Source organism: Moschus berezovskii, chromosome 1, assembly GCF_049115385.1.
Source record: "Moschus berezovskii isolate FMDL1 chromosome 1, NW_MosBer_1.0, whole genome shotgun sequence".
NCBI lineage: Eukaryota > Metazoa > Chordata > Mammalia > Artiodactyla > Moschidae > Moschus > Moschus berezovskii.
Window position 1 is genome coordinate 122,647,433 of NC_142460.1, and position 14,766 is coordinate 122,662,198.

At 37.5% G+C, this 14,766-nt stretch overlaps 1 protein-coding gene across 1 annotated transcript in view; it reads left to right on the forward strand.

Moving 5' to 3' along the window:
- Window positions 1-14,168, forward strand: part of SERPINI2 (serpin family I member 2) — a 36,664-nt gene extending 22,496 nt beyond the window's left edge. Inside the window, exons 5-8 of the mRNA XM_055418757.2 lie at window positions 2,297-2,394; window positions 7,174-7,260; window positions 9,764-9,853; window positions 13,983-14,168. Of these exons, the coding sequence (XP_055274732.2) occupies window positions 2,297-2,394; window positions 7,174-7,260; window positions 9,764-9,853; window positions 13,983-14,059 (352 nt within the window). The 3' untranslated portion in view covers window positions 14,060-14,168. The remainder of the gene's footprint in view (window positions 1-2,296; window positions 2,395-7,173; window positions 7,261-9,763; window positions 9,854-13,982) is intronic.
- The last annotated feature ends 598 nt before the right edge of the window (window positions 14,169-14,766 follow it).

The following is a 14,766-nucleotide window of genomic DNA, read 5'->3' on the forward strand; positions in this document are numbered from 1 at the left end:
AATATGGATGGGGCTTCCCAGGTGGTGCTTGTGGTATAGAACCTCACTGCCAATGCAGGAGACATAAGAGATGCGGGTTTGATCCCTGGGTCGGGAAGATCCCCTGGAGAAGGGCATGGCAATACGCTCCAATATTATTGCCTGGAGAATCCCCTGGACAGAGGAGCCTGGTGGGTTACAGTCCATAGGGTCACACAGAGTCAGATACAACTGAAGCAACAGCACAGCATATATATGAATTGATCGAGATTACAATTTTGAATTATATTTTGATTAGAAGGCAGTGGAGGTTAGCACATTAACTTTAATTGGAATGGACCTGAGTTTGAACTCTAGCCCCGTCTATCTTGTCCTTGGAAATCAAGCTCCTCAAAACCTACACTTTCTTGTATGTTAATGGGAATGATAATGCTCACTTCCCAGGGTTTTTGTGAAGATTAAAAACTATAATCTATATTAAGTACCTAACACATGGAAGTGCTACTTCACACCTGACTGTTCATGGCTCCAATAATTATGGCTAATTAGAAATTGGCTGTAGATTATATTTTATTAAATGGTTGAATGGATTTCTATTGCTGTAGGTTTCATTGGACTATATTATGAGCAAGACTGTTACTTAAATGACTCTCTGGTATAATTAGGCCTTATTAGAGGTTGTAATAAGTCTTGCAGTATTCTTGTCATTATTCCCAAATCATTGGACTATTATACTAAAAATAGTCAAGTTACAGATGGACTAGAACATTTATCCTCCACCTTTTAGAAGCCCATACTCCATTCTGTATAAAAAAAGAGTGTGGTAATTAAAACAGGATAAAAGCACAACCCCAAAGCCTCAAAACCATCATGCTACATATTAGCTTTCTTAGCAGGAAGTTAAAAAGGAGTTGAAAATGATTGGCATAAAACAAGTTATTTTCATTATCAGTAGGTTTTAACGTGCACATTGTGAGTTGTGCCACAATTATGCTCTGGAATTATGCAATTCCAGTTAGCTAGAGTTCTGAATGAAATAACATCTTCCAAAAATACATAATAATTTGCCAAGAAATAATTTAGACCCGGTAAATTTTTGCTACAGCATGTTCATTGTTTTGAAGAATTATAATTATTATAAGAAGCTTGCTCAGTATTTGGCAATTAAAAAAATAATCTAATTAGACTGATTGTGCAAGCTAATTTCTAGCCCCAGATGTGGGCCTGTTAGCTGAGCAAGGTTCCTGTGCTTAAGCAATCATGTCTGCATCCACACCAGAAGGTACCAACCAGGAAAAAGGTCCACCCAGGGAACAGAGCTCCTGCAGGAGCTGTCCTGGGATTTTCCTAAAGTCGGAAATAGACTTAGCTCCCTGTTGAAGGACTTTATACTCTTTTCTTTCATGAACAAAATTTCCAATCTGATTGTAAAACGTAGATAGATGCTTTTAGCATCTATAAAGTCAATAATCTAGCTTTTTTTTCCTTCATTTTATTAAAATGGGAAGGTGAGGGTCATAGATTGCAGTTAACATAGAATCATAGAAGGTCAGTGCCTGAGAGGATCTTTGAGATTCTTTGGTGAAGTTCCCTCTTAAGGCCAACAGATGCTTGGAGACTTGCATAGAACCTAGAGTCTTAACTTAGGGCCTTGCATTAGAAGTATTGGCTAGCTCTTTCTTTTTTTCCCCCTCCTATAATTTTTACTCTATTTTACTGGAAAGAAATTTAGTCCCCCTTCAGTCTATTACCTCTTCTACAGGGCTTATTGGAAAGTTGTTAGGTATGTCTGTAAACTGAAGGAAGTCACATCAGCTGTGACAGTGGCTATGAAAGGATCATAGGCTACTAATGCCCCTTCTCTGTACCTCAGTAGCCAACAATCTTTTTAATGAACTGTTGACTTCTGTTTCTGGCTCATAGTATCTTGGACGCCTTCCAGGAACCATCTTGGATGATGTGAAAAAAAACTTGAGTGTGTACAGTTGCTGGAGGGAAGTTTTACAGTTCTAGGGAAGAAGCCAAATAATAAAAAACTTAGAACTCTCACCCTGTTTTGTTGGGTAACTGTTATCTCAAAAAATAGAGTATTTTCTTCTCCCTTCCCAAGTAACCATTTATCTGGGAAGCAAGTTATTAGCAACCCAAAATTACTCAGTGGAGTAGTGGGGAAATGGTGTGAAAAATGAGGATGATGAAAACAAAATATTTCTCAATAAAATGTCTTCCAAGTCATCCATTTAATAAAAAAAAAAAACCTTTTGTTAGCCAATGTGTACAGTGTTTCATACATTTTCCTCTTCATTTTTTAAAGCAGATTTAAAGTAGAACAAAAATTAGACTTCAAAGAAGCTTTGTATTCATTGAATATAACAGAGATATTTAGTGGTGGCTGTGATCTTTCTGGAATAACAGGTAATATGAAAAATTATTCTTGTATTATCAAGTAAATATGTTCTCTTAGAAACTGTGTTAACTGACTGATCTTAAAACTGAAAGAGCATTTGGCCCCAGAAAATACGTACACAGGGAATAAATGTCATCGTTGTGTCAAGCTGTCTGTAAACAAGCACTCTATTTTGCATTTAAGTAGTTTTACTTAATGAGAGTCAGACAGCATGTTAGAATGTTAGATAAGCTTTCTAAACACACTTACAATGAAACTATGTAGGAAAAGTATTATATGGGGCTTTTATTCCAGCTCTGTTTGTATTTCCTTATCTGAATATTGGGAATTACAACTTTGAGGCTCTCATCTAAGCAGAGCTAATAAAACTCCCAATTTGCAAATGTTAATTTGGTAATATTAGAGCCCATAAAATAGGCATCTGCAAGCTGCTGGATGATGAACACAGTCTAGAAATTGTAAGGCTGCAGCTTGTAGATTTAGCTTGAGACTGACAACACATCAGAGGAGATGGAGCTTTTATACTAACTGGCACTTGGGAAATTGTGCATGGTTAAGATGCTCACTTTCACAACAAAGCCAAAGATACTCTATTTCTCATCCTGGCAGTACCAACTAGTTCAAAAATAACTAAAGAGAAAAAAATGGATGAAGAGGGACAAATTATCCCACTATTTTAAATTCTTTTAAATTCAGTCTTCTGTTTTATAAAGAAAAAATAAAGTCCTAATGATACAGGTTTGTCTGTCTGATGGGGTTGGATATCCTAACCTAGAATTATTGTGTATTCCTATATAAAATGTGGGCTTTGGAGAGGTATTCGTTAACTTATTCACTTATCAATTATGTGGGTAAGTGAATAGAATGAATGAGTTTTCCTGGTGGAGGAGGTGGGTGGAGTACACAGGTGACATAGATGTTCATTATCACCTTCACACATGATTTAGCTGCCTGTTCTCACACTGACAGATAGGTCTGACTTCTTTGACAATTTCATCAGCATCAGGAATGAGGCAGTCAAAATTAAATACTGCAACAGGATTCTAAGTGTGCCCTGGAATGCAGCCACCTTACCAACTTGAAACCAAGCCATTTTTAAACACCTCTTCTTCTTAAATTTCTTTCTGGCCTTCGGAAGTTCACTTGCTATATCTCAGACATTTCAAACAGCCACTTGCTCTGCAAATTCCCAGCAATTTGTGACTTCTATAAAATCTCCTTTTACATCAATAAAATACCCCCAAAATGCTTTATAAGAGAGTTTGTATAAGAGAATAACCCTGAACAGAAAAGAGTAAGTGTCCAACATTTTTTGCTCTGAGTTACCTATTTGAGTTGATTTAACGATTTTGGTTCTGTCTTATTGCCTGAAATAGAACAACCACAGCCAAGGCTGGGACTGTTTCTAGTCTTTAGGAGAACAGTGAATTAATTCCCTGCTATTAGTACTTTTTGTGCAATAAGCGTTTGCTAAAGGCTATTGTCGGAGAAGGCAATGGCAGGCCACTCCAGTACTCTTGCCTAGAAAATCCCATGGATGGAGGAGCCTGGTGGGCTGCAGTCCATGGGGGTCGCTAAGGGTCGGACACGACTGAGCGACTTCACTTTCACGCATTGGAGAAGGAAATGGCAACCCACTCCAGTGTTCTTGCCTGGAGAATCCCAGGGAAGGGGGAGCCTGGTGGGCTTCCGTCTATGGGGTCACACAGAGTCGGACACGACTGAAGCGACTTAGCAGCAGCAGCAGCAGCAAAGGCTATTGTGGCGGCTCAGTGGTAAAGAATTCACCTGCCAAGCAGGACACGCAGGTTTGATCCCTGGGTGGGGAACATCCCCTGGCAAAGGAAATGGCAACCCACTCCAGTATTCTTGCCTGGGAAATCCCAGGGACAGAGTAGCCTGGCTGGCTACAGTCCATGGGGTCGCAAAGAGTTGGACATGACTGAGTGACTAAAACAACACAAAGGCTACTGTGGATCAGTCCAATGCTACTGCTATGGGATATTTACACAAAAGAGACACTATCTTATACTCAGATCATCCACAAATTTTGAATGAAATGTTTTTAAAGGAGTTATTTTTGCAAGTTTGAGGTGAATGTTTGACTTCTGTCACCCTTAGTAAAATATTTAACCTTTCTGAACCTCAATTTTCTAATCTATTAAATAAACTATATCATAGTGGCAGAAATAAATAAAAGGACATATGTAAATCACCTTGTTCAACATCTCTTATATAGTAGATGGGCTTCCCTTGTGGCTCAGATGGTAAAGAACCCACCTGCAATGAGGGAGACCTGGGTTCGATACCTGGGAAGGGAAAATCCCTTGGAGAAGGGAAAGGCTACCCACTCCAGTATTCTGGCCTAGAGAATTCCATGTGACTGTATAGTCCATGGGGTCACAAAGAGTTGAACACAACTGAGTGACTTTCACTATATAGTAGATACTCAGTAAATGTTAAATGCAAAAAGAAATTGAGCAAATGGCACATTAATATTTACTTGCACATCTTCTAGCGAAGCTACTGGAAGTTTCTTATCCTCTTAACTTGATGAAGACATGCTTGGAATCTTCATAGAGAATTAAGGGAAGGAATGATTACAAAGGTATAGAAACCAGTAAGTTTATAAGTATAGAAACCAGAAGTTCAGATCCCTTGTTCTAATCTAGCATCTTCCAGGTCCTGTTCTTTTTCAAAGACCGTGCCCCTTCTGTAGGAGATGGAATACAGCAGGTCAAATTGCTCAGTCTACTCGCCAAAGGCTCACTTGGTTCGGTGCCAGTGGTAAACTGCATGCATGAAATTCTCCACTCAGTCCCAACCTGCTATTTGGTCTGCATTCTCTGTGTGGGCCCCTCAGTCAGCTACTCCGTGCTCTATATGCCAATCCTGATTCTAGGCAGTTGTTGGGAAAAAATGTATTTATTTGCATGACCTTAAAAGACCACACTTCTGCATCTTAGTTAAACCATACTCATGATATGGATGCCCCCCCTTTCTCCATTTGAATTGTTTCTATCACTGGACATATTCTTATCCATTGATTTATTTATTTGGCAAGTATTTATTATAAGCCAGCTAGCTATCTGCCAGGCAATTTTCTAGAGTTGAATAAAATCCACAAATTCCCTCTCCTAATGAAGTTTACATCTGTTAGGGCAGATGGATGATTAACAAGTAATTAATTAATTAAATAATGAGGTGATAGATGGTATGAATTAGCTAAAATAGAGTCATGGGATAAAGAGATTAGATCACATAAGAGCAGAATTAGACATGGTGGAAAGAGAAAATTGCTTTGCGGAAGTGTCATTTTTATTGAGAGCTGAATAACAGGGGACCCAATCAGGGTAAGTTCTGGGAAAAAGGGATTTTAAGCAGAGGGACAGAAGAGACTAAAGCCTTGATGCTTGACCTTGTAGCTGGAGCTATTGGGTGAGGAAAGGAGGGTAGGAGATGGGAATCAGAGGTAATCAAGGGCCCAGACAAAGTCATCACACACAGAGTCTGGAGTTATTTTTAGGAAGCCATTTTTTATGCAAATCACCCTTTGATGACTTTTCTCTATTTTGCCTGAGGGGATTTACTTTTCTGTAAGCTGTCAGAGATGGTTCCCCTTGACTAAATTATTTCTTCATGAAAGCATTAGTCACACAGTCTTGTCCAACTCTTTGCGACCCCATGGACTGTAGCCTGCCAGGCTCCTCTGTCCATGGGATTCTCCAGGCAATAATACTGGAGTGGGTTGCCATGCCCTTCTCCAGGAGATATTCCCAACCCAGGGATTGAACGCCAGCCTCCTGAATTACAGAAGATTCTTTACCACCTAAACCACCAGAATAGCCCCTATTTCTTCATAAACTCTTCTCAATTGGGTTGTTTTGATGGAGTCCATCTGCATCACATCAGCTTTCTCTCTCAAGAGGGACAAAACATCTTTATCTCCTTTCTCTTCAAGTGTCAAGTCTCGCCTTGCTTTCTTCCACCCTCTTGCCCTCACTGAACCCACCACCACCTTTCTGTTGTTTCTGTGAGGAACGTTGTCAGGTCTATCTGGTCTTGATGCAGCAGGGACGGCAGATGGCTTCTGAACTTACAGTTTCACTCCCCCTTCTCAAGGAGATGCTCCACAGGTCACTAAATCAGAAAGGCTTCACACGTACATCAGTTTCACCGAGGGGGATGAGTGGGGCCTTCTCTCTCAGCTTGTTTCCACAGCAGAACAAAATGTTGTTAAGACACTGTCTTACACTGAGAAATTTGACAGGTTTTAAAGCCTAGCTCTGAAGTGATTTTGGAACAGATGACACAAAAGCCCTGTAGACTTTTATCACCTCACCAGTCTTGAAGGAAAGTAAATTTTGTTCTAAGCTCAGATCAAAACCCAATACAGACTTTAAAAGGCAAGTTGGCTTTGAGGTTGAAAACATAGGGTGGGATTAATTCATATCTGTAAAGCCTTTTTCATCTTATCTGTAGACCATGACGAAGGGGAGCAAAACCCTTGGTTCATTGAAATATTTCACTTAGTGGGGTACCTGACTTGAGGTTGATCCCCTTCTATCTTTACCTTTCCTATCTGAGCTAAACTTGGTCTCTTCATGTTTTCTTTATATCATCTCTGCAAGAACTAAACCTAAACCACCTTTATCTCTAGAAAATTAACTAACTTGGAAAGATTTTTTTTTTCTCCTTTTTCTTTGTTCATTTGAAAATGTAATGGGATCCAATAAGTAATGGTTCTGAGTTTTAACCCTTACATGCACTTTCATATTTTCTAACAGATTCTTCTGAGGTGTACGTTTCCCGAGTCATGCAACAAGTTTTCTTTGAGATAAATGAAGAAGGCAGTGAAGTTGCAACATCAACTGGTAGGACAAATGTTGTCACAGGAAGCCCGGAGGAAGGGCTGGGGAAATGAGCATGAGGATGCTGGCACTTTGTGACTCTCTGACCTCCTTTTCCCCCTCCTGCTGTTCAGTACACTATAGGAAGGGCAAAGTGGTTATATAAGCTATTTATGCATCTGTGTGGCTGGAGTTTAAGGCAAAAAAAAGAGAAGGGACTGATATCTACTTATTTGTGAACTGGATCACAATAACAGTCAGGCTCAAACCTGAAGTCATGATTGCTCAGGAATATTCAGTCTTAAGTAGTTGTATTCATTTCATTCATCCTCTGTACTCTTAGTTCCTCCTTTTCTAATTTGATTCTTGTTGTTATGTCCAGGACAGTGGCTCTCAAACTTAGCTGCATGTGAGAGTTAGCTGAAAAGCTTTTAAAAATTCTGTGCCCAGCCTAGAATACTGAATATTGAATATTCAATTGAATATTGAACACCCTAAAATATTGAATCAGTATCTCTGGTGATGAGATTTACGCCTTCAGTATTTTCTTACATTTTCCTAAGTGATAACAATGTGCATTAAAGGTTGAGAACTACTGCTCTCCAGTGACTTGCAGCTTATCCTTGGTACTGTGAGTATAATGCATAGACCAGCAGCATCAGCATCATTCTGGAACTTATTAGAAATGCAGAACCTTGGGCCCAACTCCAGACTGACTGATCCAGTGTCTGCATTTTCCAAGGTCTCTTGGTGACTTGTGTGAGCATTACAGTTTAGGAGCCACTCTTCTGTATCTCCCTGAACAAGTGGGATTTTGAATAGTATCTATGCTGCATAAAAGTGATACTCAACAAATATTGGAGAAAAAGCCTTAAATTCAATTAGAAATGGGAAGGCAAATTTAATGAATTCCTCATAAACATATTTTGATTTTTCAGACTATTTGGATTTTAGCCAGTATGTAAAAGATATACATCCTTTAAATAGTCATATTGTTAAATTTATATCCACATCATTAATTTCTTGATTAATTTATAATGCTATGTAGTGCCAATGGATTTTGACATCTGGGTGGGGCACACTGGGCTCCCTACTGTTTTGTCATCTCCTGAAGGGCTCCTGTATGGGCTATTACAATCCTTAGAGAAATCAAAGGTGGTATTTGGATGAACTTGCTAGTTCATGCAGACAAATTTTCCACTTGCGTTTACATAGAATTGGAAGAGTCCTTATAGATCATTGTCTGATCCTCTCATTATGTTGGTGATAAAACAGATCCATGTGTGCAGCAGGTTGCCTAAGGTCATATTGGTAAGAAACAGTAGGGTTTGGACTGAAACCAAATTTCCTGACCAGGTTCAGAGCTCTTCTGCTGTAGCCCAAGGCCTCTTGTTTTTAGTATAGAGTACTTGCAGTTTCAGCTTTAGCATCAGTCCCTCCAATGAACACCCAGGATTGATCTCCTTTAGAATGGACTGGTTGGATCTCCTTGCAGTCCAAGGGACTCTCAAGAGTCTTCTCCAGCACCACAGTTCAAAAGCATCAATTCTTTGGCGATCAGCTTTCTTCACAGTCCAACTCTCACATCCATACATGACCACAGGAAAAAACATAGCCTTGACTAGACGGACCTTTGTTGGCAAAGTCATGTCTCTGCTTTTTAATATACTATCTAGGTTGATCATAACTTTCCTTCCAAGGAGTAAGCGTCTTTTAATTTCATGGCTGCAATCAGCATCTGCAGTGATTTTGGAGCCCCCAAAATAGTCAGACACTGTCTCCACTGTTTTTCCATCTATTTCCCATGAAGCATGCGATGAGTTGACTCACTGGAAAAGACTCTGATGCTGGGAAAGGTTGGGGGCGGGAGGAGAAGGGGACGACCGAGAATGAGATGGCTGGATGGCATCACTGACTCTATGGACATGAGTTTGGGTGAACTTCGGGAGTTGGTGATGGACAGGGAGGTGTGGCGTGCTGTGATTCATGGGGTCGCAGAGAGTTGGACACGACTGAGCGACTGAACTGAACTGAACTGAACTCTAAGAGGAGGTAACAATCATTAAGGGATCATCTGTGACCCTGATGTATCACCTTTGTTAGTATGAGAATTTTGACTTTCAGGCATCTCCTCAGTGGATTTACAAAACTCCTGGATAGTAATTAGGAGTTCAAACATTATGAAATAAATTATCTAATATAAATAAAAAGTGTACTGCTTAAAAGATGAAATTTTCAGCTGCTTTCACTAAATTGAATCTAGTATTTGGCTTTCTTCTTCATTGAGTATAAAGTGTGAAGTTAGAATTATTCCATGAATAATCCAATATCTTTTCCTCTGCTCTTCAATTTTTAGATTTATTCGAAATTTCTCTGTATGTAGAAAATGGTTATTTTCCAACATGTTAACTCCTCAAACAAAAATCGCCTTTCCTGTCTGCAAAAAATATTGTGAATATTATGGATATATTTTCTTTACTGATCTTTAAATGTGAACATCTAAATAACTCTTGTCTCTATTTCATAGGCATAAACACACCTGTGATCATGAGTCTGTCACGGAATCAATTTATAGCAAATCATCCATTTCTGTTTATTATGAAGAATAATCCAACAGGTACCTTTTTGAAAATTCCCTGGGGGAACTCTTTAAGTTCAATAGACCTAGTCTAGTGAATCAGTTGGAATCTTGCTTTAATCACAGTCTGTTCCAGCTGCAAATGACAGTCTGAAATCATTTGTTCTTTCAATTTATTGAATTTATTTTAGTTTTTTCCAAAGTTTTTTAGTGACTATTTGTTGAGTGCTTGTTTTGTACTAGTCACTGTGTTTTAAGAGATGTCAGTGACCTAAAATAGATCAGTATTAGTAATAGCTGCCAAGATAGTTTGTATAGGTGCTGGTGATGTTAAATACCAATCTGTACAGTTAACACCATTCCAATAGGTCAGATATTTGATGAATAAAGATGTAGAAACTCAAAGAGAAGTTGTATAGTTTGCCTAAGGTCATACAACTGAAAAGCGGCAGAGTGAAAATAAGACGTGTTTGTCTCAGAAGTCAACTTTCTTTCAATGGGAGTAGAACTTGGAAGTTGCACAGTTGTGAGAGGTTTCCTAGGTCGATTCCAAGAATAAGTGGCTAGCTATAGGCTCTGAGTGGGAGGGAGGGCTCAAACATTTTTCCAATTCTCTAATTTGGGCAATTCTAGAAGACAATGCAGTTAGGTACAAAAGGTGGGGGTAGTAGTCAACTGGACTGGCATTACAGACATGGTGGACACACAAATGCAGATGGTCTGGATAGATGTTTTTGCATCTTATGAAATGAAAGGGACCAGAAATGTGGATAGTGAGGAAGCTTTCTTTAAGTATATATTTAGGACTCCTCAGGAGTCATAACCTGAAGACTGTATACCACTGGAAAAGAGATACTATCTTACTCTTTCTGTATCCAGAATTTGGCAAAGTGGCCCACACTTAATATCAGTATCTCTAGAGACTGAAGGTTTGGACTTGGGTCCAAGGACCAGTTTAATGAACTAATAGTTCTAAGACAAGTCACTATACTTTCTAAACTATATTTTCCTACCCCTCCTATTTGAACATAATATTAGCACTTATGTCATGCTGTGCTGTGCTTAGTTGTGTTCGACTCTTTTCAATCCCGTGGACTGTAGCCAGCCAAGATCCTCTGTCCATGGGGATTGTCCAAGCAAGAATACTTGAGAGGGTTGCTGTGCCCTTCTTCAGGGGATCTTCCCAACCCGGGGATCAAAGCCAGGTCTCCTGCATTGCAGGTGGTTCTTTACTCTCTGAGCCACCACCTTTATCTCATAGAGGTAAATAAAAGAATATATTAAGCCTGTGACACAGTGCCTGGAACATGATGTTCATTGTGAACACATCAATAAATATACATAAAGGAAGGAAGAAAAGTGGAAAAGTTTCTCTAAAGGAATTCATTTACATGGAGAAGAGACATAGTTAATTTCAGAAACTGAATAGCAATACTGATATTATTGACCCCCTAAGGCATATATCAGTCTCTTTTTTTAGGCTGTGTGAAACTAATGCTGAATCACCATTCTGAAAGTTACATCTTGGAAACAATGGGATAGTTTCACATTTGCTGAGGCTGTATTAACACAACTTCACTTCTATAGGGGATGAGTCAGTGTTACGACAGTCTGTGTATATCATTTGATTTATACATCCTTAACCTTAGGATATCTCTAATTTCTTTCCATTAATATGTAATTATTGAGTATGCAGAACAGAAAGAACTGAAACTGCATTGGACATCAATGCTCAAGGAAATATGGCATTTAGAATAATATTTGACTCTTTATTTTCCAAGTTGATGACTGAGGGGCTAAGGACATGTAATAGCTATCGGTTAAATTGTAGTGAAAATTCAAATTAATTCACTTATTTACTTATTTGTGATAATGCTTAAGTGTCAGACCCTTAATGACAATTTCCACTGTTTTATGATCTTTATTGTAATGAGACTTTCTAAACTAGGGTTACTCCCCTAAAGTACTTTTTCAGATGAATGGCCACTCATTTATAGGAAGCTGTAAATTGTTTCCATATATAATGTAGAATGGGCTATTATATTAAGACAATATATGTTCAGTGGTTTATTTATTTTTCCTTTCACAAATGAACTGAAGAAATCATTGGGATTAACAAAGCTGGTGATTTACCATGGCACAGTGAACTACCAAATGGCATAATGATTTATATAAAATATATTCATTTGACAATTCCTGAAGTATGAAAATGAATGGTTTTAGTTTTAGTAAAACCAATGTTTACTTATATTTAAAATTTTCCTTTGGTAAAACAACCTTCTTATGCAAAATCCATACATTAGTTGTATTTTCCTATTAGTATTTAACTTCCTATCATATATACATTTCAGTATGCTCATCCAAATCTCTTACTGAGCCAAATTTCCAGGGAAATGAAGAACAGTTCTTCTCTAAGGTTGAGGGTATAGGACAGCATTAAAGACTTTCAGGAGAAGGTTGTGAAAAATGCTAAATGAAATGTGCCATTTCCCAGAAAGTAGTGAATCATGGTTTTGAAACTGACAGTGCTCCATACATAACAAAAAAAAAATATTGTGTTTAGAATTTTTTCAGGTCCTGGGTTGAGGGGAGAAGCAGACTGCAGGGTATTCATTAAAAAATCTTTTTTTCTAGGCTGTTAGCTTTCGTTATGCTATTGTATTTTTTAGATTATGAACTATAAAACTGCTTCTGACAGAGATGTTTTATACCTTTATTATTAAATATGAGGGCTGCCTCGTTAAGAAGTGGGCATGAAAAGTGGAAACAACAGTGAATCTGCTTCAGCATGTCTCTATATCTGTTGAGACTATGTAAAGGAAGATTTCACTAATCTGTCCAGTTTAGTAGTGAGTAGATTGGCAATTGCATGTAGACTAAATTCAAAATGTGGTTCTCCTTGGTCAGAAAAGAAGATTGAAAAGAGTAGGACAAATGGCTTTTATGTAATGTCCTATACTTCTTATAGTCTGAAATTTTAAACTATTGTCTTCAATTTATGAGGTTAGTTACTTTAAAAATTCTTCAAACAAGCATTTCTGGTAAGCATTTTAATGCCATAGAATTACAAAGATAGAAGAGTTATTGTTGATTCCTCTTGTGACTAAATGCAGTATACAGCCTGGGGAAGTTATTTATGTATCCATGTCTATCTAAAAAAAAAGAGTATTTGTTTTCTTGTATTGTTGGAATTATTTTGAGATTTTTGTGGCAAAGTATTATTAATTATAATCATAAAAAGAAGAAAAAACCTGCTAGAGATTATGTCTATTTCTGTGTTAATTGGTTTTTTAAGACTATGTCTTTGGATTGAACAATAAAGAGTTCATGAAGAAGGGCTCTTCCTTTTTACTTCATTTCTGCCATTGTTATTGCAATACTTGTAAGTGTAATGTTCATTCGCTTTAAAATTATGTAAAATTTTATTTTGTAACTTTTGAAATGAACCTTTATTACATATGACTTTAAAGGAGGTAACCCAAGGCAATACGACTTTGAGCCATTCAAGCCATTTACCTTACCCTAGTTGGCAAGAAAGGTGAATGGATTTTGACATGTCATTTATTTCTGTTTTGTCCTCTAGTTCTTAGTTCCTTTTCACTTGAAAAACACAGAATGGCTGGAAACAGGTGTTTACATTTATGCTGTATACTATATCATTTTGGTGAGGATGTGAAAGTATGAGAGATGTGAAAATATTGCCTTTAGCAGTAAGCTTTAGATTCAGAGCTGAAGGAGGAGAACTAAGAAGCTGCACTTTTAACCCCAAGGGTTTATATTACATGCATAAAGAGATGACTGCTAATGCCTTAAATTTAAAGCATTTCCTATGCTCATCACCATTTTATTACACTATGATTGCCTGACTGAGTCTCTATATTTAGAAGAGTACCTCTCTGTCACTTTAATTTTGCTTTCCTTTATGAAAAACAGAACTAATGCATTTTCCATGACAAGCTGTTGTGGGTGTTAACATACTTCATAAATTATCAAAAAATGATTAATAATGATATAGTCATTTATTTAGAGAAGTGGGCTTTGTTATTAAACATTGCCAGTTTACCTTATAAGTAAAAAGACTAAATGGCTTGTTAAAACATTAAGAAAAATTGATTATTATCATTTTTTTCCTCCAGAAATTCCTAAAGGTCTTTTTTTCTTTTCCTAGATTCAATTTTGCTTATGGGAAGGGTGACAAATCCTGATACCCAAAGGATGAAGAGAAGAGATTTAGATTCACTGTGAATGGATAGTGCAGCCTCAGAATAGAAGGTTATTCCTGGAAAATAGTTGACTGGCAAAATATCATCAAATATTTTCTATATGTCTTTTTCTATCTTAAACAGTGGTTGTATTAATCTGTATAGATGAATAAATGAAATTATGCATTAAATGTTTTTGTGCTTTCTGTATTTTTATAAAGTATATATGAATCAAAAGCAGTGAACTTACATAAAATATTAATATATTAGAACAGTCCATCTAAGATATCTTAGATATAAAAGTCCTGTCTTAGATATCAAAGTCTCTATATTCCTACAAGACAGAACTATCTGACTCCCAGGCATAGCACGTTTATCCAGACCATGGGGAATTGAGTCAAGAGAGAGTGCATGTCCCGGTACCTCTCTGGGGTGCCACTTGAGATACCAAGATCCAGTACCTATGATAGTAAATGAACTTTCAGCATTTAGTTTATCTTAACTTGGCATTCCATGTGTTATGTTTAATAGTTGCCTTCAATACATATAAATTTTTTCTTCTGATTTATGCCTTAAACCTGTAAAAGAAAGTAGAAGCAATGAGAACTTTTAAATAAAGTTTTCCTGTACATGAAGTTGGCAGCTAAATTAGTGTAATTTAGGAGGCTGACTGTCCATAATTTTATAACACTGAGTTAAGGAAAGTGTTAGAGCCAAGATTGTAATCTACAAATATTAAATGCAACACAC